This window comes from Elephantulus edwardii, unplaced genomic scaffold (genome assembly GCF_000299155.1).
Source record: "Elephantulus edwardii isolate Elephantulus edwardi_28Jun2011 unplaced genomic scaffold, EleEdw1.0 scaffold00115, whole genome shotgun sequence".
Lineage (NCBI taxonomy): Eukaryota > Metazoa > Chordata > Mammalia > Macroscelidea > Macroscelididae > Elephantulus > Elephantulus edwardii.
In genome coordinates, this window is record NW_006399865.1 from 9902785 (window position 1) to 9926325 (window position 23541).

Below are 23541 nucleotides of genomic sequence, written 5' to 3' on the forward strand. Positions count from 1 at the left end.
GAGGGAAGCACAGGACTCCAATGGTGTGGTGAGATCGTGGCCCAGCCTTCTAAAAGCTATAAGGCTTATGTTGTCTGCAGCACGCCCTAAATCTATTTGGATAACCAGGGATACTTGAATAAAACATGTCTAATACAAGAGTGGAATAAAAATTTTTAAAGCAGAAGTCCTACATGTATTTGTTAAATGGCCCTTTAAAAAAACCATTTCCAGCTGGCAAGGGGCCATAATGCAGATGGGCATGTCCCCTCTACTGAAACCTCTACAGGAGGAAGAGAAAGGAAACCATAATTTTTTTTTTTGGGGGGGGGGAAAGTGGAAATTTGCTTAAAACTGCTTCAAGACAAGATATGGGTCAAATGTGAAGTTAAAAGCTCACAAACTGTCTTTTAAGTGGAATGGACTCCTAGCTGAACCTCTAGGAGATTTTCTGAGGCTGTAAACTGCATAAGAGTGAACTGCCCTTTCCCCAAGGGGAGGTTGCTTATGAATTCCGTCTGACAGAGGTGTGCCCTTTGGGTTAGCAGAGCAAATCCCTAGGGCAAGACGGTGCTGCCAGTGCTCCTAGGAGCCTGGGATCTGAAGTTTATATAATCTGTCGGATTCCAAGTTCCAGGCTTTCCCCACCATGTTCCCCTGGCCTGCAATTCCAAGGTTGTTACAGGTATGCAAACCTAGCAACCAAAAAGTAGGCACCTAGCCCCTCTCCCCTGTATTGAGTTAGCACATTTTCAATGTATATATACTTTACAGCAGAAAAAGTTTAATTTTACCCATTTCCACCCAACAAACGGGATGTTGGCATGTAACATGCTCCTCAAAGAATAGAACAAAATTAATTTTAAAACTTTATTTCTGCAAAGCCAATCAAGAAGTATTGGAGAGGAAAGTGTAAAAGTTATTTTTGCATATTTGGGAACAGCAAGCACTTAGTTTGAGAAAACGAGGACTTAAAACAATGGAATCAAAGGCAGTACCCTGCTACTTGTATCTTAAACAAATTGGATGCGCTTTCATAAGCAGCATTCCTTTCTTTCCTAATAGCTACAATATGATACAGAACGCAATAGCTCACTTGAAAGTGCTAGACTCAGGGGTAAAGAATGCCATGCCACCCAATCAGGCTTCCTACTATACAATGCTGTAGACGGCGCTCAAGAAGGCAAGCATTCAACAGACAGGTCTCTTGGACTTTGGGTTTAAGATCCTTGCCCCTCCAGTTCCGATGTTGTCACATCCGACTCTTCATCATTGTAAATGTTTTCAGCCTGGAGATAACAACCAAATAAGTAAATAGTTAACAATCCCATGGTTTTCAGAAAAATAGCATTTCAGAATTCTGTCTGACCAGATCTGAGCACTCCACTTCCCTATGAGCAGTGAGCTATGGACACACTTTGAGAGTTATTTACTTACCGTTTCCTTTGGGTTGTTGCTCCCTAAATGCCAATAGTTTATTTAATAATCAAACAATATAGGGCAGTACTGTCCAAAATTACTTGCAAGCATGTGGCTCCACAAAGACACCTATGATACCCACACACTGTCATTTTCAATTATCCATCAAACTTCCTAAGAGTATGTGCAAGGATCAGAGGAGTGATATTGCTCAAAGGGTTGACTAGCAACCAAAGCCCTTTGAAAGGCAAGCACTTGGTGCTCATCACTGTCATGACCCCCCCCCCATTGCCTGTCTCCATGTGTCCCCCAGCATCCCTTGTGGTGGTGATAAGACTGCAGCCAGGCACTCACTGAGAGCAGTGCCTATAACGAGGATGTGCACACTTACAGACTAGAGATCACCCTGCCCGCAGGTGGGAGCTGGGGTCAAGCCCTCCTACTGAACTCAAGTTTAAGACTGTGCTGCCCCAAACTGTCTCCTTTCTAAATATTTGAAAAGTCCCTGCTACATCACTAGGAAATGTCTCCTTTGTGGAGCGGGGGTTTGCTGTAGCTCACCATTTGCCATATTTGCATGATGTTGTCCTCAGACACGGAGCAAATAACCCAAGGCTCATTGGGGTTCCAACTAAAATCTGATATCTTGGCAGTATGTCCTCCATGAATAAACTGTTAATAAGAACAAACGAAAGTCTTCCTCTCAAACACTGTAATCTAACTCTGATATTGACTCATTAAAAATGTTAAAGTTGGGGAGTAGGGAGGAAAACGTGTAACAATGAACGAACACACACACACTCTTTCTCTCTCACACTCACTCACTCACTCAGTTTTTTCCAGCATGAGTCTATCTAAGGACATGGTTCCCAAGGGTTAGAGGGAAGAGGTAAAATTTCCAAACTTTTAGATAAGGTGCTAAGAATAATAATATAGTGCACATACCCTTCACCTACACCCACCAAATACTACTCTTTTGCTATAGAGGATTCTCTCTCTCCCCACTTACGATTACAGACAACTTGGTAGAAGTTGCAAAGTGGCTATTTCACCCCAATAGACTTCACTCTGCATGCTGTACACGTAATGACACTGTCCTGCATGACCATGTGCCATTTCCACTCTCAAGACAATGAGCATTTGCTAAACATCACCTGATTGTGTTTCAACTATCAATTCTCTCCCAAACCCCTCTTGGATCGATTTCCTTTATTCCTTTTACCACAACCACCCTCAGTTGCCCACGATGCTCCAGGCAAGGGTGAGGGCACCCTCAAGGACTCTAGAAACAGAGCCCTTAGGAGTCCTACTGAGGCTGTGGAAGGAGGATCCACCAGGAAGTGCTGAAGGAGGCCAGAGAGCCGTTTCATGGAAAGCCCTGTGCCTTACTCACTCTACAAGACTCCAAAGAAGCAGTTGCTACAAAGACAATACATGGGTTCCAACCAATGCCACATTCTGTGACAGAAAGTCAGATTACACCTATTTGACAATGGGTCTTTTGCCCTCTGTTACAAGCAATGTAATTATTTTCCCTAAATTTATAGAAAACTCAAAAGAACAAGAGATGGATAAACAGCTCTTCATAAGCCTGAGGTGAAAATATGTGTAGAGCTCACTGGCTTGGAGTATATTCAGTAATTGAGGAGTCCTCAATGCAACACCTGGCTACACTGAAATTATGCTTGGTCTTCAATTTTCAACATTTAAATGTCTCCAAATGTCAAAATAATTCCCAATGAAAAGACTCAAAATCCGACTGCTACAGAGGCACTACAAATTCATTCCGTTTCCTCTTCCTGCAATAGAAGAAAAAAAAGGCTAGAAATTCTGAAAATAGTATGCTAAGTCAAAGAAGTCAGTTGCCACTGGCCACATAGATTCCAATTCCAGAAAAGGTCTAGGATGAGCAAACCCAGGGACCGAGGGGGTGGAAGCCTCAAGGCTATAGTTAAGCTTACAGGGTATGTATGTATGTGTGTGCATGCATGTGCTCAAGATAAAATGTGTCAATTAGTTTGTGGTAATGATGGCAAACTCTGAATGTACTTGTACACTTTCAAGTGGGTCAGTTGTGTGGTCTATCAATCACACTGCAATAAAGACCTTAAATAAATATGTAAAACAAGGCTAAAATCTCATCACAATACATATAGAGAAAATACCTTAAAACAGCATTTTGCTTCACAAATCAGATTTGAAAGAGGCAGCCAGCAACAGGGAATGAAACACCTAGATGAAACCACCTAGGTGGTAAGAGGTTGAGAAATCTCTTGTTTAAGAGGTTGTTTAAGCAGGACTTGGGCTTTCTTACCTTTTAAAAATAGTAGAAAAAGTATAAGCAACTAAATAAAGGCCAAAAGCTGAAGAAGACAGATATTACAGGGCAATGACTAGTGATTATTTGTCAAAGGATGGGCAGGACAAGAGCTGCATTTAGAGCATGGACAAGGAAACCATTGCTAAAAGTTGTCAAGCTTCATCAAACAGTGACTTGAAGAGAGTCCCAGAAGAGGACTGACATGATCAGGGAAACCCTGGGGGAGGGACCCTCACATGAAGCCAATCTAAATAGAAACTCGAGGGAGACGGGACAGTGAAGTAATCAAGTAGCATTAGAAAACATGCATTCTGAGGTAGGAAAGCTAAAAATCATGGTCTTGAAGACTACTATTTCTATTTTTAGAAAGTGTTAATTAAATATTGCTAATTGCAAGACCCTCTCCTCCTCTACAAAAACTTAAAAATAACTTTCAAACCAACTTTCAGGTGGAATACTCCTAAAAAGTCAAAGCCTCTGCCAGTGAGTGGACTCTTCCTTGTGGTGACCTCGGGTTGCCAAGGCTGGAACTCTTAAGGAGGACACTCTGCTCATCTCTCTCCCAATCAACAGCTCTTGGATTCGAACTGCTGACCTTTTGGTTAGCAGTGCAACATTCTGCCATCACTGCTCCAACTCACTACAAGGGTTACCAACTCGTCCTTTTCTTTAGTATTTTGTAAATTTACTCGCACTGAGTCACTGCGTCATAATCACCTTCACTTGCTGGCCATGCTGCTTTTAAATCATGCTTCTAGCCTTTTCTTGCACTAAAGTAAGTAAGGCTAAATAAGAACCATAAAAGCACCCCTTCTGACTTACCTACATATTCAAATTAATTATAAACCTCTTTAAGACTCACTAAGGAAGTTCAGACCTTACCTGTAACCTGACCTTCAAGGCTTTCATTTTGAAAGCACCTTAATGTTCTGCTGTGTATAGTCTCAACAATGAAAAGTCATTTTAGAAAATCTAGTTCTGACTCATCCTCAAAAGAAATAGACCAATTGAGAATAATCCAGTATATAGATGGCATTTTGTCTTATGTCAACATGTACCAGAAGCTCCGGAGGTCCATCTTCTGCATCTTCTGCAGACTGTTCTTCTCCAATTTTACTATTAAGAAAGAATACAGCACTTTAATTAGTGATCTTCCTGTAACACCCACATATTGCTAAAGCACTGTCAGCTCAGAAAGTACCTCTTAAAGCACACGCAAATCCAAACACATAGACATCCTGAGGCTAACTCACTTGCATACTGAGCAATTAGCATGTTTATCGAAATTATTTGTTGTAGGAGGAACACATGTTACTTTCTAGAAATGGGTTAAGACTTGTTCATAACTGAAGCAGCAGAATGAAAAATTGTTGTCAATAAACACCAACTTCTAATATTCTACACTGGTTTACTGCTTTAGAATGAAGATGTGAAAACCATAGAACTAAATGATACTGATGTGCAACCCCTACCTCTCTCAGTCTTTTTTACCCTGCAGGAAAGTAAGATCCCACAGTGGGACTGCAGATCTAGCTAAATATCTGCCAATGAAGCTTGGAACATCCATTAAGTAAGGACTGCATCAGCCTGACGAAAAATTCTTAGTTTTACTCTGTTCATGTCTGAGAAATATCAGTGTGTCGAATATGCCAGCAGCCCACTATGACAGTGCCTTTTTAAAAAACTTTATTATTGTGTGTGTGTGCGCGCGCGCGCCGTCAAAGCAATCTGACTGGTATAGGAGGAGATTGTCCCTCCTTCTCAGCAGAGCATCTGGTGGATTTGAACCGTGCACCTCAGGGACTGCAGTATAGCTTCTTGCCACTAGGCCACCAGAGCTCGCCACAACAGTGCTTTTAATCAACATTACACGGCAAAACCAGTCCTTTTATCTAGCCTGAAGTTGAACTTTGCTTTTAACAACTACTGTAATTCAAGAGTTTTCGAAATAATGTTTTTTCCTCTTCCTATAAAACTAATCAAAGAAACCATAGGATTGCTACATGATTTAGTTTCTCCTTCCTGTTATAAAGGCAACTGCTAACAATGACTGTTTTAATCTTTAATATTCTATAATGGAATTTTACTAGCAGCAAGTTATAAGGAATTTCAAGAAAGACATATACAACACCTCCAAGTTTATTTCTGTCATATTTAGGAGCAAATCACTTGCCAGGTCATGAGACTCACAAACTTTGTTTGCCATGTCTTTGACACACACTTATTTAACATCACTTCTGGAATTCTTTTCAAAAACATGAAGGCAGAATATACTCAAATGACTGCTAGAAGAGTTTTCTGCATTTTCAAGTTAAATCATGGGGGTCAGAGGCCATTTGAGAAGAACCTCAAACACCCAATTTTAGAAGTTTAATATTAGCACCTTATTCACGTCTGCACAGCAACCTTCGTTCTAATACACAGTCTAATTTGAAGCAGTAAATGGAATACAGTGGGAAATTGGACTTTTGGTAAGTTATGACCAAAACCTCAGTTGACAATGTTTTATGGATTATTTCACCACAGAGCAAGTTTAAGAATAGCTCGGAGAGCCCAGATTTAAGGGGGGGGGGGAAGTAACTTTGATAATCTCAGAACATCAATCAACTCTGAAGTCAAGAACTTGAAGAACTGGGAGAAACTTGAACCTGCCCGAGATGGAAAATTAAAATATCTTCTGCTAAAATGAGTGACAGAGAAGTGGTCAAGATCTCTCAAAGGCGGAAAATTTGTGACACTAAAAAACCAAACCCTTTCAAGTTTCTGCGCTCAGACGTTTTTCACTGAATAAAACCAGACTTTTAAGAACGGTCTTGCTGATGACCCAAAACAGGAACAGCAGATCCAATAATGCTTTTAACAGCATGATTATTTAAAACACAGTCATTTGAACATTAAACTGTGCACCTGCATACACATCTCATCCATCTCTTGAGTTTTTAGTTGGAAACCGAACTCACAAAATAGAAATGTATTTTTAGTCCATTTGGCAACTTATAAATTTAACACTATCTTAGGAGCAAAGACTCGTCGTAGTACTTAGAAGCTACTTTAATATTAGGTTTATTAAAGTAGTTTAGCAAAGTGCTCTTCAAACTTAGTATATGTAATCTGTCAAATCAGCCTAACCATCTTCTGCCAAGGACTTGGAGGTGGCTGTTAGGTGCGATGAGCCGTAACCAACGCATATCTGACCCTCTAGAGGATTTAAAGAGATAGTAGAGGAAGAAATCTTTCTCCCTCAGAGATGTAGGTAGATTTTAACTACCTGGCTTTGGGTCACCAGTTTAACTCCTTACTGATGGACTACCAGATTTCCCTTCCAATGACTTGGAATTACCTTAAATCCCACACATTGAGGCGGCGATCAGTACCACTTGAAGCAAGAATGGTTTCATTATGTGGAGACCAGTGGACCTAGTAAAGTAATAGAGATTTTGGAAATGTACTTAAGAGAACTGTGCAGTCCTAGGTTTATGGACACTGTCATCCCACTGTTAATCAGCAGTCAGCTCATTCCTGCATTCCTTGTTCCACACAGTCTCCCAGCAGGAGTCCTCACCGCCCCCATCCTACAGGCATGAAGGTCAGACTCCTCGGTCAAGTGGACCTTGGGAGGGGTCTTGACGAGCATAACCACTGTAAGCAGCATGCAAAGTTCTCAGGGAAGTCTAGATGAATTGTTCCAAGAAGCTGTAAAATGGAGACACTGCCCTCTGTAGCACCACCAAGTGGCTATTACCTCAGCCGTGTGCTGCCGAGCTGTGTCTCCTGTCTACTGCAGATGTTGTCTCTCAAAAGAGCTACACTAGTTTATGAATATAGTACAACTAAGAAGAACGTCTAAAAGTGCAGGGTCTTATTTACTGGCAAGAAAAAAAAATGAATGGTAGTTAAAATCTGACAAATACCCCAAGATTGCTACATACCTGGAAAATCTCATCCTTATGAGACTCAAAGGTGTGAAGCTTTAGTTTTAAATTACGCAGATCCCATAAAGCTACAGTCTGAAGGAAAAAAGTTAACATGTTAAAATGAACTTATTTCTTATACAAGAGATAACATTAAAATGTCTATGGTGAGCCCAAGACAGCTGGATCTGTCAACACAATATTTGCAAAACATCAGAAACCTTATCCGCAGAGCCAGTGGCCAGAATGAACTCGCTGTAGGGATTGAAGGACAGGCAGTTGACCTCAGCTGTGTGGGCATCCACCAGGTGGCTAGGCTTGGAGGTGGTGTTGGACCTGGTGTCCCATCTGAAAGACAAAGATGCAAAGACAACGTACACAACAGTGCAGGCCAGCTGCTCCCACAACGCTGCTTTTCTCCAGGACAATTGTGCACACCGCTCCCCCCCCCCATGCTTACAAGAGCCCATACCTTGGAAGGAGGCCAAACAAGCAGGGAATGAATGGGCAATTAGCACTCCCAACACCCAGATGGAAACCTCTAAATCAACTAAGACTTTTATTTGTGGCTTCGTTGTTAGAGTCCTCGGTTTGAAATATGAATTATTTCAAGTGCACACAAAGGACAGACTTCAAAAGCCCAAGAAAACCATCTGACATCTCCAAGCTCTTCTTGTCAAATTGCATTACTTTCTAATCGGGGCCCCCCGATGTTTCCTTCAGGAGGAGGATGTCCCTGAGACAGTCCAGTGCAGGGATGTACCAGGATGGTTCATCCCTTACTACCAACTAGTCATCCTGATTCCCCACTTTGGTATTGGCCAGAATCAGACACCGTTCTTCATACTCACAAGTCTGTTTTACTTTTTTAAATTAAGAAATTGCATTAGTTCCTATGACACAGTGACTCTTCTTGTCAAAAGGCCAGTATATTCATCTGTACAGTTAATTATCAATTATACCTCAACAGAATGGCTTCTTGTTTTTCTCTGTTCCCCTCCCTAAAAGGTTGTAGCACAACTCAAAAGAACAAAACCCAAAGCCCACAGCAGTCACAGATGGCCGCTCAGAGCCTGGTTCACCTCCCCACCAACGCGCCACCTTACATCATGAGTTTCTGGTCATCAGCAACGGAGCCAAACAAAGACTCGTGCAGCAGATGCCAGGCCACATCCTCTACAACAGCCGAATGGCCGGTGAAGATCGCTTTCGCATCCACAATTTTGCCTTCCTTTGGTCCAGCATTTATATCCCATAAGCAGACAGTCTAAGGGTGAAGGGGGAGAAATATAAGGACCATGAGAGATTGAATGGAAATACTAAGAGCTTTATAAAAGAACCTTCATTGAGACTAAGGCTACAGGCCGCTGTAAATGTTAGAAATACAAGGGAGGACAAAAAGGGAAACTTAACACCAGAGAGCTCCCATGGCTTGTGGTGCAAAAAGAGACTGGAATGTAAGGGGGCTAGGGGTCAGTCATGTGACAGGTGAGACACACTCAGGACGAGGTGCATATGTACCCCAAATCCATCTGAAAGCACATCACTATGAAATGCCAGGTGCTTTAAACACAAATGCAAATTCTAAAACTTTCCACTGGGTCAGGGACATAGATTACTAAAATCAGGAAAATCCAAAGAGGTGCCTCCTAAAGAGAACACACAATTTGGACATGTCTCTCACTTCAAGGTAGAAACTACTATGGACATAAAAAAGTAGTTGAATGACTCTGGTCTCAAACCTCCCTAGTAGGTGGCTTGGGGAAACTAGAATGTGGCCCACAGGGCTCTACAGGGGGCTTCAGGAACTGTCAGCAAATTCCTGAGAGAGGTCACAATGCCCTCCACAGCTCCCACTTTATTGTGGTATTCTAGGACAAAAGTCAAATTCTTACATTTTTATGGACTAACACCACAAGCTAGAGGGTAGTGAGCCTGAGTAGCGGTTTAACATAACAGGCATAGCCATCAAGGGATATTAACACTAATTACAAAGTCCACCGACACTGTTATGAACACCATCGCTTTTAAAATGACCATCTTATCTGAAGGGATTTCTGTAACAAATCGATTTCCCAGCAACAAAAAAATCATTTTACAGAATACACATGCTCTAATTAGTCTCTGGTGTATGTTGCCTAGCTAATTCTGGTTCACAGTGACAAGACAAGAGTGGAACTGCCTCGCAGCTTCCTATGCTGTAATCTCTAGCACAGGGGCTGTATGGTGGCACAAATGGTTAAGCACTCTGGTGCTAACAAAAAGTCAGTGGTATGAATCCACCCTGCCGCTCTGCAGTGGTGCCTCTGGAAAGAGGGAGTCCTGGAAACCATGTGGGCAGTACAACTTTTCCACTGTGCTCAAACTGAAATTTGGTTAGCAGGCGAGCACTTAACCTGGCACCATCACAGTTTCTACTCTTTACTTATACACTCAACTATGTAATCTGCATGTGCTCAAGAGAAAGGAAGAGTCTACTCCCTGCTCCCTTTTTCAGAAAGAGACCAGGAAGATTAGCAGGTCTGCATGCCCTGCACATGCCCAAGGTCAAAGGAGCCCCACTATCTGGACAGAAATTAACTGTGAACACTAATAGAATCTGTTCTGATGATGAGGCAGCAAGTAGTGATGTCTTCACTCTTGTGTAGCATTATTTGGGATGAGGATCTGAATAATTTTTTTTAAAGTAGGTAATGGTGGGTATAGATCAATGGTGATTAATTTTATAAAACACGATGTGTATGAATTTTATATGCAAACCAATATAAAAGAATAAAAGAGATGTATAAATAGCATAGGCAATAAAAACCTTTGTGTTCATAGTCATTATCCATTACAGAAATCAAAATGACAGTGAGAGATGAAGCACTCATACTAGGACGGCTAGGTTCATGAAGAGTAGTGTTGGTGAAGATATGGAGTCATTGCCAAAAGGTATAAAGATGAAGCCACTGTGAAAAACATCTGGTAGTTCTTCAAAAAGTTAACAGTGTTTTAACACTACCCAGTAAATTCCACAACTAGAAATAGATGTAAGAGAAACATACTTCTAAACAAAAAACTTGTATGCACATCTTTATACTAACATTCACGTTAGTCAAAGAGTGTAAACAACCCAATGTTGATCAACAGTAGGACAGAATATTATTCTAAAAAGCTCTGGTGGCATAGTGCCTCGCTCCAGAGGTTCCAATCCATCAGTGACTCCTGTGGGAAGGGAAGGTAGGCAAACTCCTGTCGTGTGGTTTACAGCCTTCAAAAACCCAGCAAGAGGGTCAAGTATGAGCCGGTTTAACTCAGCCAAGGCAATACATTTGGGTTTTAATTACTCAACTATAAAAAGGATCAAAGTACTGACAGATACTACAATATGAACTTTAAAAACATGAGGCTAAGAAGCCACACAAGAAATGGTCCTTTTTATAGTAAACACCCAGAACAGGCAAATCCACAGAAAAGGCAGGGTAGTGATTCTAGGGAGGGAGAAAGAAGGAAAAAGGGGGCGTGCTAATGGACATGGGGTTTCTTGTTTCTTTCTGGGACATCTGATCAAAATATTTTAGAATGAGATAATGGTGATAGTTCTACAACTCTGATGTTAATTGTACATGGGGAGGGAAATTCCCAAAAAAATCTTTCCATCAATCAGGCTCTACACAGACTGCATACTTTCCTTTATAAGGACCTCAAGGCACTCTTTTGCCACCCTGCCTCTATTCTAAACCCTGTTAAAATGTTCTCAGTGTCAGCAGCATTATCTTGGAAAAATCTTCTGCATAGTTCTCTATTGCATGCTAGGACATTCCCTCTAGCCCTCAGTATGAGACGGTTAGAAAGAACGCATTTCTCACATGGTCATCAGATGCACTGAGGAGATGTCCACTCAGATTAGAATTCCAGGAAAGGCCATAGCCCTCCTTTTGGTGACCTCTTAAGCGAAGATCAGGATTACATTCTCCACTTGGGTCTAGGGAAAAAGAAAGACATTAAGTTGTTACCTGTTTATTAGAACAGGTTAACAAAGACTCTTACTCCTTAATGAGTGAAAACATTTCTTATAACGCTGTGCAAAGCAGGAACAGGACTAATCTGACCCCAACTGCTTTGAAACAAATTTTCATGCTTCATCCTACGTACACAGAGCAACACAAGTCTAACAATTAGTAAAGATTTTTTTAAAAGGAAAATTTAGTAGTATCTCCAACACAGAAATACTAAAAGCCACCCTACAAATTTGAGTGATGCTACCCCCATATGCCTCTGTCAGTCAATATTTGGATTTGTTTTTTTAGGAAACTGTAACACAGCAAGCCTTTCTGCTCAGTCCCTACCTGTCTCCACAAGGAAAACAGCCCTCAGAACGGTACACCTCTGATAAAGCTGTGTACACCCAGAACACTGGCCATGCTGTAGCAGCGTGTCAAAACATGTTAGGATTGCTTGGCAAGGTTCATCAAGTACCACTTTTCCCTGCTGGAGTCCTGAAATTTCAGGTCCTGTATGGCCAGGCACCCAGCAGGTCATGCAGACCTGGTCTCAAACAAGCTTCCCTGGATAGAGATGGTCAGCACATGCCCTGGCGTGTGCTGCTAGGAAAAAAACCTGTCCTGAGGGGCCCTAGTGAAGGGCTAACAGGCCTAGGCTTTAGCTCTATGGATTTGGCCTGCGTGTAGTTTTCTTCTTGCTGTTTTGTTTTGCAACCTTTGTTTTACTAAACCTTACTGTGGGTGGAGATAACTGGCTATTGAGTCCTTTTGATAGATCATTATTATCTCTGATAATCACCAAGGCCGTTTTAAACCTTTAACTGTAGAGTACACTGCTTTGGCCCTAAACTCCCATCACTCTGAATCAAGAAAATGTCTAGTGATGGTCTGACTTTACCACCATGTACCTGGTTTAGCAGGGTGCTTTGTATAGTCGAACACCAACACATCAGAAGATGGAGTTTTCGTAGCAATAATGTGGGGATTCTGCGGCATGTAGCGAGCACGGTTCACTTCTCCTTCATGGTTGATTTTAATTTCACATTCAATTTTTCCTGTTACAGAACCAAATCCGCCAAATTCTAACATAAGGGGAAAAAATACATATACTTAAAATTCACAACTCAATCAAGTTCAATCAAGACGAGATTTTTCACTTGAGGTAATTTATTTTCAAAGCCCATTTTCACTGGAAAATATTGGTGGTGATTTTATGCAAGTCAATTTGGTTCTACCTTGGATAGGAAACCATTTTGTCTGCTTTTAACGATGATTGAGTTATTTAGTAAAATTTCAAATCATCACACAATAAATACGGCAGCTTATTAGTTTTAGTTTTAATGTAACTCACTTGGAAACACTCCACTGTATCAACATATTATTTGTGGTTTCATCAAAATAGGAAAGGTTTTTACTATCAAGAGTATGAACATCTTAACTCTAACAGTGCAAAGAAAAAAAAACAACAAAAACCAAACCCCAAACCTCAACAAACCAGAAAACCTCGACTTAAGACACCCACAATGATTCTTACCTAACCCCAACACACATAAACACACTCAGAGGCTGGTTCAATTGCTGATGGACTGCCAACCTAAGATAAGGTGGCTAAGCCTTGATCAGGTCAATAAATTAAGAGTAATCTTCAGAAGAAATGGTAGAAAAATAAAAATTTTTACTAAAGTAACAAAACCACTTAAAATGTATGTGATTTCTGAGAATTGGCAAGATGTTAGCCGTTCCAAGAGACTCTCTAAACAGATAAAGCAAAAAACCAAACAAACAAACCCAACAGCTCTGCTCACACGTAAATAAAAATTAGGCGTTTTGAAATTACACTGTCTCTTTCTTGCATGTTAGTCTATTTTGCTTTCAAGGTCAGAGATCATGAACTCAAAAGCCTGATGGAGCTACCCAGAAAACAGACTGGTGGGTACCTAGAAAAACAAGCCTCTCCTCAGTTCCAGCCAGCTCCCACTATGTGGGAATGCTGATGCCACAGCTGATGCCTTGATGGAGGCAGTTAGCAATCTTTTCCTGTGCCAAGCACAGCTCACTGTACTATTTCAACAGGGCTGAAAAAAGTCTATTTCATTCAACACATGTCTCCTCTTCACCACTTTCAGGCCTTTTGTAGCCCCCCCTTCAGTTCCAGTACTTTTTTATGTCATCATGTCAATGACGTGTCTCAGCCTTTATGAGAACACCCTTTTCTATTTTGTCATCTCCAACCTCTTTTGAGACCCTGACTCTATTTGGATCCCTCATTTATTATTCATTATCACACTTCTGCAAATCTTTTGGTTATTGAGTATCTTTGTAGCAGAAGTGTTAGAACCAATCTCCCAACTTAAAAACCTTGCTGCTTATGAGAGTTCACTGAGCATGATGCTCTCCAGTCTCTCTCAACTTATGTAGTGTTTTTCAAAATCTGTTGCTCCTGAGTACTGCATAGTATTGTATTGTGTGAATGTACCACAATTTCTCAATCCATTTGGTTGTGGTTGGACATCTGGGCTGTTTCCATGTTCTTATGATTGTGAATAAACACGGCTATAAACACGGGTGTATAAATCTCCGTTTTTGTCTCAGTTCTAATTTTCTTAGAGTATATTCCTAGTAGTTGAATAGCTGGTCATATGGAATATCTATGTTCAGGCTTTTGAGGAAATGCCAAACTGCCTACAGAGTGGCTGTACAATTTAAAATCCCACTAACAGTGTTTGAGAGTTCCCTGCAAAAGACCATTATTGTACATAAGTAGTAAAAACAGGGGGAGATGGGGTGGGAGCAGAGGGGTGAGGATGGGTAGGTGGGAATCACAGGGTTGCACAATTTGGTGGGTGGAAGGAAGGGGTAAAGATCGAGTGGGACCTAAAGAGAGGGTAATGGTGGGCATAGTCCAATAGTCATTAATTTTTTAAAACATGTATGGGAGTGATTTTATGAAACATAATGGCAATGAAAGGAAGTGTGTGGGGAAATCTGCATTAAAAAAAATAAATTTTAAAATAAAAGGGGGGTTGCTGTCTTGTTAGCGAAACCAATCTGAATGATGTTCCTTTAAAAAAACCTGGAGTTCTTGGTAAGATTTCGGTAGAACATAAGGCTTCATATTCTCAAACTCAGAAAACAAAATGCTGAAAAAAAATCATCTTATTAATGACCGTAATAGCATTCATTTAAAAGTATTAGTAATAAATCTGGAACAAGACTGAGTTGCAAAGTGGAGTGAGGGAGGTGAAGGGAAGAAAATGGCAACAAAATTCATTGTTCAATGAAAACAGAATCTTTAAACTTTCATTAAAATTACAATTAAAAAGAAAGTTTAAAAAGTGTCAGTATTTATTTAAAAAGAAAAGTTAACAGACATCTTTGGTCAGTTGTTTGAAGGCAAATTAATCATCTGATGTAGTAGTATGTTCTGCACAGAGAATGTTAACCTGTAAGTCCAAAAACCAGACATGTCAAGACTAAAGCCATTAAAATGTTCTGATTTCTAAATGTTCATTAAAATTATTAAAAAAAATTAAAAGAAAAGTTCTGATTTCATGGCAATAATATATAAAGTTGATTACAATCACAAGTATCAGCAAAGTTGTAAAGGAACAGAGTTTGTAAATTGTGGGCCCGGTAAAATGGGTAAATTCTCTTGAAAAATTGTTTCATATTAAGTTGACAACGACTAGACAAATTCACACACAATTAGACAAGGGGATATGTAAAGGTTTCTCACTGCAGTACAATTTGTTAAAAACCAAACCAAAATACAAACCAAAGAAACATAATAGAATCCAACTGTCTCTAGCTTAAAAGAATGGATTAAAGTTTAATCACAATGGAATATGACACAAGAGTTGAAAAAAAGAATTGAGGGAGACATCTTCATGGTATACACACATGACAATCAATGCCGAATAAGTAAGTGTTGAAACTATTATGAGTATTCAATATTGCAGAAAAAAAGGAAAGCAACTGAAAATGACGCACACTAATTCAGGACAGTGATTAACTGCAGAGGAAGTCAGAGAGGACTGGAGTGGTGGGTGGTGAATTTCAGCTATATTTTATTTTCAGCAAAGGGAAAAAATAAAGCAAGTATCAGAAAGAATTAACATCTACGAAATCATCTGAGGAGTGTAAGGAAAGAGTTAACACTGGAGGTCTTTCTGCCTGTTCCTCTCATCTCTGAAGGACATCAGAACCTCAACTGGCCCTTGGCCAACTCCTGGGAACATGGCCCTCAGAATGTTCTTTATGTCACTAATGGATTGATGATTCTGTGGTGTACACCTGGAGCATCGGACCATGCTGTACCAGTTTGTCTCAGTTGCTCTGCACAAACATTAAGGCTGATGACGTACACCTGGTTTCATTACTGGGGTCCTGGGTTTCAGTTGCCATGGCGAGTTGCCAGCAGGATGTGCCTACGTAAATTCAGCCTTACCGCCCCCCCTCCATGAAAGCCCTCAGAATGCATCTCAAGTGAGTTTTCCTGGGCAAATATAGCATAAATGTGTTCCTGCAGTCCACTGTCAGAAAAGGCATATACTATGTGGCAATGAACGAGCCCCTGAATACTTACTGAAGTCTATCATTTTTTTTCTGCTGCTTTTGTTCTCTATCTCCTGCTCTAACAAATTCTAGCCAGGAATATAATTTGCCAGAGTCTTCTCAGTTCTTCTAACAAAATCACCAAATGTGGGAGAGTTACTGGATGTGTTTTGACAATTTAGGAAAAATAAACTGAAAAGGAGATCAAGAACTTCCATGATTAACCCTACCACTGCCTCCCATCATCCCATTCCACAAAACAAAAACACTGGTAACAAACAAAACAGTGCGAACAATCGTAGTCAAAACAATCCTTCAAAGGTTAAGAGAGAACATAAAATGTTATTTATATTAACAAAGCATTTGGACTGTAATAGGGTTTTTAAGTAAACCAGGAATGATTCAAAAGATATGCCAGGAAGTACTTAAGTTATAAAAAAAATAGTATTGCATCACCTCATTTTGTATTACAGGATTCTGGACAGTTTTTCCCTCTAAAGTTAGACCAGTCTTAGTATTTGTATTATTATTTTTAGAATATTAGGTTATAATATTTCAAGTTGCTCTTTGTCATTTTGCTCATATAGGTAATTTTTAAGAGTATCATGTTCAAGGTAGACATTTTCTCACTAGTTAAGCTAACCTGTTTAGTTTTAAGATGTCAGGAAATATGTTGTTAAGAATATCCCAGAGTAATTTTTTTCAAGGATTCACTCAGCTTCCATGGCTCCAGAAAGCTGGGATTTTGTTAGTATTTAAATGTTTCACAATTAGCCCTTTCCGATCAGGATTCTTCTATGGGAATCTCTGATCAAAGTGTTCAGTAATGGTAGCCGGACACTATCTGGTCTGGACTCATGGCAAAGGAGGGTATTAGCTACACATTCCATACCCTTCTCCTCTTTCTATACCTCCATGTGAGTAGACACAAACTGTTGCAGCCTGAATGAGCACTTGCAAGCTTTGAAGACTCCAGCCACTATGCAATGAATTGGGAGATAGAACAGAAGCACTAAATACATTAGGGACAATTAATGGGACAATGTGGAAAAACATGGCCATAAACTTTCCATTTGAAGAAACAAATCTCAAGAAGTATGACTCTACCTAAGTTTTTGCTTTTGAAGGGGTAGAATCACTTCAACAATATCAGAATAGAATATACCTACCACCCTTGTCACTGTCACAGTGGGAAGCATCAAACTGGGCATCATCATTTGGAATATGAACTCGAGCAACCACCAAATGATTCTGCTCATCAGATGTGTGGGTCCCCAGCACAAGCCAATGAAGAGCATAATCCTTTCCTTCTGGTCTGTGTAAGAAAGGAAAAATAAGTTACACTGATCCTCCAAGAAATCTTCAGTAATACATTACCTTGCAAAATACACTAAAATGTCTTCAACAAATGTTTCCTGAGCATCAACTATGCACCAGCTCCTCTTTTCATTTACTCTTAAGATCCCTCCAGGTAACAAACGTAAAGTGCTGTTTTAATTTTAGCCACATGTACTGCTTTCCTGGAAGAGCCACACTCCTCTGGCTCTATGGAGCAAGGCGAATACTACATTTTCTGTGCAAGGCTAGGCCCAGCTCAGAGCATAAAGAACACTTCTACACAGGAGTCTATTCACTAAGCCCCATCTTCATAAATTATGACTTTACGTCTTAAAATCTCTCTTCTGCCTACATTGTTCTTGGGTGCAATGGACTCAATTCTGACTCAGTGACTCTATAAACAGAAAAGAACTACCTCAAAGGGTTTTCTAGGCTGTAATCATCACAGGAGCATATCACACGTCTTTCACAAAGCAGCTGGTGAATTTGCACTGCTGACCTGGTAGCCTAGTGCTTCATCAGCCTAACATCACTAGGAATCTTTCTTCTGCTCATAATCACATTTTCCTGCACTAGCTATATCACTGGTGGTATAGCCCTCAATGTGTTGTGTGGCTAACCAAACCTCTCTAGCAGTTCAAATCCTCTAGTGGTTGTGAGGGATAAAGATGGGCAGTCTCTTCCCATTAAGATTTACAGCTCTGCAAATCCAATGGAAAGCTTGGAACTGACGCAGTAGCAGTGAGTCCCAGAAAGACATAACTGAAAGAAAAAAGCCATTAAAACTGGGATTAAGTCCTGGTTCAAAATAAAAATGATGCAATTTGCTGTCATCAAATCAATTCTGACCAGGAAGAACTACCCCTTAAGGGTTTCCAAGGCTGTCATCTTTTCAGAGGCAAACTGCCTCTTCTTTCTTTCATGGATCAAACCATTATCTTTTAGGTTAGCAGATCAATGTTTAACCCACTGTGTCACAAGGTCTCCTAAAAGGAAATTCCACTCCCACTGCTGTCAATTCTGATTAAGACTCAGAGTGAACTTCCATGTAGTTTCCTGAGGTTGTAAATCTTTGTGGAAGGAGATTGTCCATCTATCTTCTGTGGAGCAGCTGGTGGATTCTAACAGCTAACCTTTCAGTTAGCAGCAGCAGTCCTATGCCACCAGAGCCCTTTAAATGAGAATTGTCATGTACTGTCAAGTCGGAATGGACTCATCGCTGACTCCCCAATGGGTTTTCAGAGACAGTTCACCAACCAGAAAGAGACTGCTATCTTTCTCCCACTGAGAAAAATGCGTGAATGTGAATCACGTGCCTTTTGGGGTGGCAGTGCAACTCATCACCACTAGGCCACCAGACCTTCTTAAATGGAAATTAGCTGTATGTGATTACTTCAATCACAATTTCCTTGAGGCTATTTCTTTACATAAAATACAGGCCACAGGATAGAGATGACATAGGGTGGGAACCCTACAGATTTATATGTATGGTACAAGTTTATGAATTTTTACTTTTTCAAATTTTACTGAGGGGTCTTTATTACCTATAGTACTCATATTGAGGCTGAAGAACTTGCCAATTTTTTTGGTACCTGGGTCTAGGTGGTACTATTTTGGCATCTCAATATGTTAACAATGTTTTCACATTTAGACAATGTGCAATAGCAATTTTCAACTGTACTTCATGGTCTTATCAGTGGGGAGGGTGAGAAGCAGGACTCTGGGCCTAAACACTAGATAAATTTAAACCAGTTGTTTATGGATGTTTTGAAATTTCAGCTGTATAAATGATTCCGTAGTTAGGAAGGCTTAAAGTTTACTTATAGGCATGTAATTTAGCTAATAACTATAGAAAAGATGACTTTTAACCAAGATTTGCTTTTAGGGGGTAGGAGATGTACTGCCAACACAAAGGCAGGGGTTTTTAATCTACCAGCTACGTGGAGAGACAAAGATAGGCAACCTCTTCCTGTGCAATTTATCCCCACTGAAGGGTCAGTTATGAGTTGGTTTCAACCCGTCAACCCTTAGTTTAAACCACTATCCTCCACCCCCATACACACTCTCTCCAAGAAGAGTAAGGAAGTCATGGCTTTTAGGACAATGTTGTGGGTCTTAGTTGATGAATACTCAATGCTAAGAATGTGATGTTGCTCTCAGGAAGGAAATCCCATCTTAGATGGCCTCAACATAAAAGGTGAGGGCATGTACTCGAGTGAGCAAGTGGGCAGGCTGTGGGTACTTGTGCTGATTTTTTTAACTGTTAAAATCACTTAGGAAATTAAGCTTAAGGCAATGTTCTTTCAGAAGAATTGACAAAATGGAACTTTTGCATGGAATAGTGGCTTGGAATGAAAAATTTATGACTCTCATGGGAACTATTTAGGGGGGAAACCACACAGGAATGCTTGAGATGAGAGGGCTCATAGCAGTGCTGAAGTGAATACAAAGGGGGTAACTTCCCCCCCCTTAGGGGATTAAAGCAGCAAGACAAAGATCAACATGAAAACTTATCAGTATCAGCCTTAGTGGTGCAATGGACACAGTGACTGCAGCAAAGGGCCTGAGTATGTCAGAGACTGAGGATGCTAAGAGAGGACAGGGAGTTCAGATCTGTTCCCAGGGTTAGTATGAGTCGTAGTTGACCTAATGGCAGCCAAAAAGTGGTACAGTAGTTAAAGAACTCAGCTGCTAACCCAAAGGTTCACAGAGTTCCATCCCACCACACGCTCCACAGGTGAAAGATGAGTCTGCTTCCACAAGGATCTTCTGGGGCAGTTCTAATGTGTCGTACAGACATGAGTTACTGCAGTATTTTATTATTTGGTTTTGTAAAATATCATTTAAAGATTTTTCTTTTAAATACAAACTCTTTCACTTTCATTGTCAAAGCACAAGTCTTTGCTGAAAATGTCTTCCTCCAACACTGAAGACTATATAAACAACAACCAAAATCAAAGTAAATCCATTGTCATCAAGGTGATCCTGACTCTTAACAACCCTGCAGAAGAAGTACAGCGGTCCCCATAGGGTTTCCAAAGATGTAAACTTTTCAGAAACAGACTGCAAAATCTTTCTTACTTGGAGCAGTTGACAGGTTTGAACCAGTCAACCTTTCAGTTACCAGGCACATAGTTTAACCACTGTACCACTAGGGTTCCATGAAAAGAACCAATTTGAACCAGTAACAAATACTAACTCCATTCAAAGAAAATTCTATGCCACTCTTAAAGAGAATGAAAGGTATCTAATATGTGAGTTGTAATCAACAATGACTAGGGAGGACAGAAGGAGAGTGGATGCTTTTGAGCTGTGGTGCTGGAGAAGGGTACTGAATGTACCATGGACTGCCAGGAAAACAAACAGATCCATCTTGGAGAGGATCAAACCAAGCTGCTCCTTGGAGGCAAGGATTCTGGGGCTTCGTCTGACATACTTTGGACATGTTGCCAGGAGGGACGGGTCCTTGGAGAGGGACATCATGCTTGGGAGGGTGGAGGGACAGCGCAGGAGGGGAAGACCCTCTATGAGATGGATTGATTCGGTGACTGGGGTAATCCGGATGGGTGTGTCAGAGGCGGTGCGGTTGGCGCAGGATAGAGCAGGTTTTAGAGCTGTTGTGCATAGGGTCGCTATGAGTCGGAAAGACTCGATGGCACATAACAACAACAACAACAATCAACTTGCTACCATGAAGATGGTGGAATGGAACATATGGAAAAGTTGAAAACAATGACTACTCTAAAAACAGGGACTTGGGAGATTAAGGAAAAGGTAAGGGAATTTGTTTTTCATTATTTAAAAAGCTTATTTTATTTTGTTGTTGAGAATATACACTCATTGTTCATTTATGTACAGTTCACTGACATGGATTATATTCAAGTTGTGCAACCATTCTCATCCTCTTCTGAATTGTTCCTCTTCCATCAATGAAAACTCACTGTTCCCTAAGGTTTTTAAGTAATCTTCCAAGGTGCTCTTGTCACATTATGATCCTATACAGTTCTTTAAAAACCATTATGCTCAAAGCAGACATTTTTACTAGTTAAGCTAAACTATTGTTTGGCTTTATTATACTTTTCTATTGTGTGGATTTAAGAGATAAATCATCTTAAGAATGTCAGCATGTTAATGAAAATATTAATATGAAATAGTATTTTTAAATTACTATTTTTTTAATTATAAAAAAACTATCAATATGAAATAAGCCTAATCGTCAGTATTTAATGTCTTCATTACTCGATTCTTGGCTACTCTTGCTAAAATAATCAGAAGTAGCAATGAATGCTCCTGTGTGGAAGTCAATGCTTGCATATATACAATTTAGTTATCATATAAGTAAGTTAATAAAGTGATAATCTATCATAAAACTCCTTCCTAGGTCAGATTTTGGTTTAATGCTCATTGAATTGTATGCTCACAACCTCTAAATGCAAGACTACCAAAAAAACCCTGAACAAACCCAACTTACATGACCAAGGTCTTAAAAGAAATGGACCGAGTATAAGTGTCCAGTGCAAAGGCTGTCTGAACTCTGTAGCTGCCACTCTGGGCTCTTTAGCTTGTTCCACCACTTACCAACTGTGTACTCCTTGGACATGTCACTTCAAAGCTTAACCTTAGTTTTCTCATAAGTAAAATTGGAATGGTAAACTATGCTTATTATCACAACTGTTGGAAGGAATAAGCCAAATAAAACAGTAAAAACTCTTTAAACATGGCAAGCTCTGCATTAGGTGCTCAAATAAGTGTCAGCAAATGTTACTAAAAAAATTTTACAACTAGCTGTAATAGCCCCTCTATAACAGAGCCTTTAAAGTGTATTTCACATTTTAAGCCAAATAACATCCTTTATTTGGTAATGGATTGCCAGATTATTTCCTATCTCAATATTTATTTGAATGCTGGTTACACAGTGTTTTCCCTTTGTGAAAAATTTTCAATAGAGCTTTACAGGAATCATCTCAGGCCCAGGGATAGTACCTCCAGCTAACCCCAAGGCAGTAATCAAGTCGAATTTTTTTGGGGGGGGGACGACCGGTGGCGCAATCAATAGGGGTCGCACCACTACTAGCCAATAGGTGGCGTCTCTTTGGTGGTTTGAAATCTACCAGCAGCTTTGAGGGATAAAAATGGCCACTTGTCTTGTGACTCACAGCCTCAGAACACGCTGGAGGGTCAACTATGAGTTGGTTTCACTCCAGGGCACTGAGTTGGAGATTTTGGGTCCTTCCCCACCCTCGTTTTAATCTAAAAGATTTTCACTCCTGACTTGTACATCTTCAATTATCCCACCGACCATTTAAATTTTGAAAATACACAACATTCAAAGGCTGAATTCATGACGTGCTGATGGTTTAGGGTTAAAACTACAAAATTCATAAGGACCTTTATATTTATGCAGAAAGAAAAGTTGTCCAAACCCCTTACTTAGTCACTTCAGGAAGCCACTGAACCGTAAGACTCGGCCACTGAAGAGCATGGGTCATGACCAGGTCATACAGAAATGGTGTATTCTTCTTCCAGATTTTATATTCTTCATTGATGACACGCTCCTCCACAGTATCTTCAAACACTGAAATGTGGAGAAAGCTCACACGATTAAGCGACTCAGATGGGAGTGAGAATGTGCACACTAAACGGATGTGCGCCGAGATGGCCACACCTCATCTACTCTTTCCCTTTCTTTCGAATTCGGATACAAACAACGAAGTACTCCTCCAGAACGTGGAGGGACTATTAACGTCAGAAAGGCTTATTTTGGGCACTCCAAGATCGCTATTCCCTGCGCGCAGAATTTGGTAATTTGCAGACATCAAACTGCCGCCGACATCAGAATTTGTTCGGTGCTTGCAGCTGTTCGCACCTGTGCAAAGATGACGACCCGCTCGAGAAGGCAGATCCACACGGAGTGGACATGCAGCCCCCGCGCCCTGCGGTCCCCCGCCCGGTGAGGCCCGCTCCCGCAACACCCGCGTGGGCAGCCATAGCGGCCCGCTCCCAACCCGCGGCTCAGGGCCGCGACCCCGACGCG

At 40.6% G+C, this 23541-nt stretch overlaps 1 protein-coding gene across 1 annotated transcript; it reads right to left on the reverse strand.

The window, feature by feature from the left end:
- Positions 1–835: 835 nt before the first annotated feature.
- Positions 836–23078, reverse strand: RBBP7 (retinoblastoma binding protein 7). The gene is made up of 11 exons (XM_006892402.1): positions 22938–23078; positions 17339–17484; positions 12524–12697; positions 11481–11596; positions 8736–8896; positions 7851–7977; positions 7648–7725; positions 7059–7135; positions 4777–4834; positions 1960–2070; positions 836–1268 (listed from the first exon to the last, which is right to left on the reverse strand). The coding sequence occupies exons 1-11, from the start codon at positions 22994–22996 to the stop codon at positions 1200–1202; spliced, it is 1176 nt and encodes a 391-aa protein (XP_006892464.1). The 5' UTR covers positions 22997–23078; the 3' UTR covers positions 836–1199.
- Positions 23079–23541: the final 463 nt, after the last annotated feature.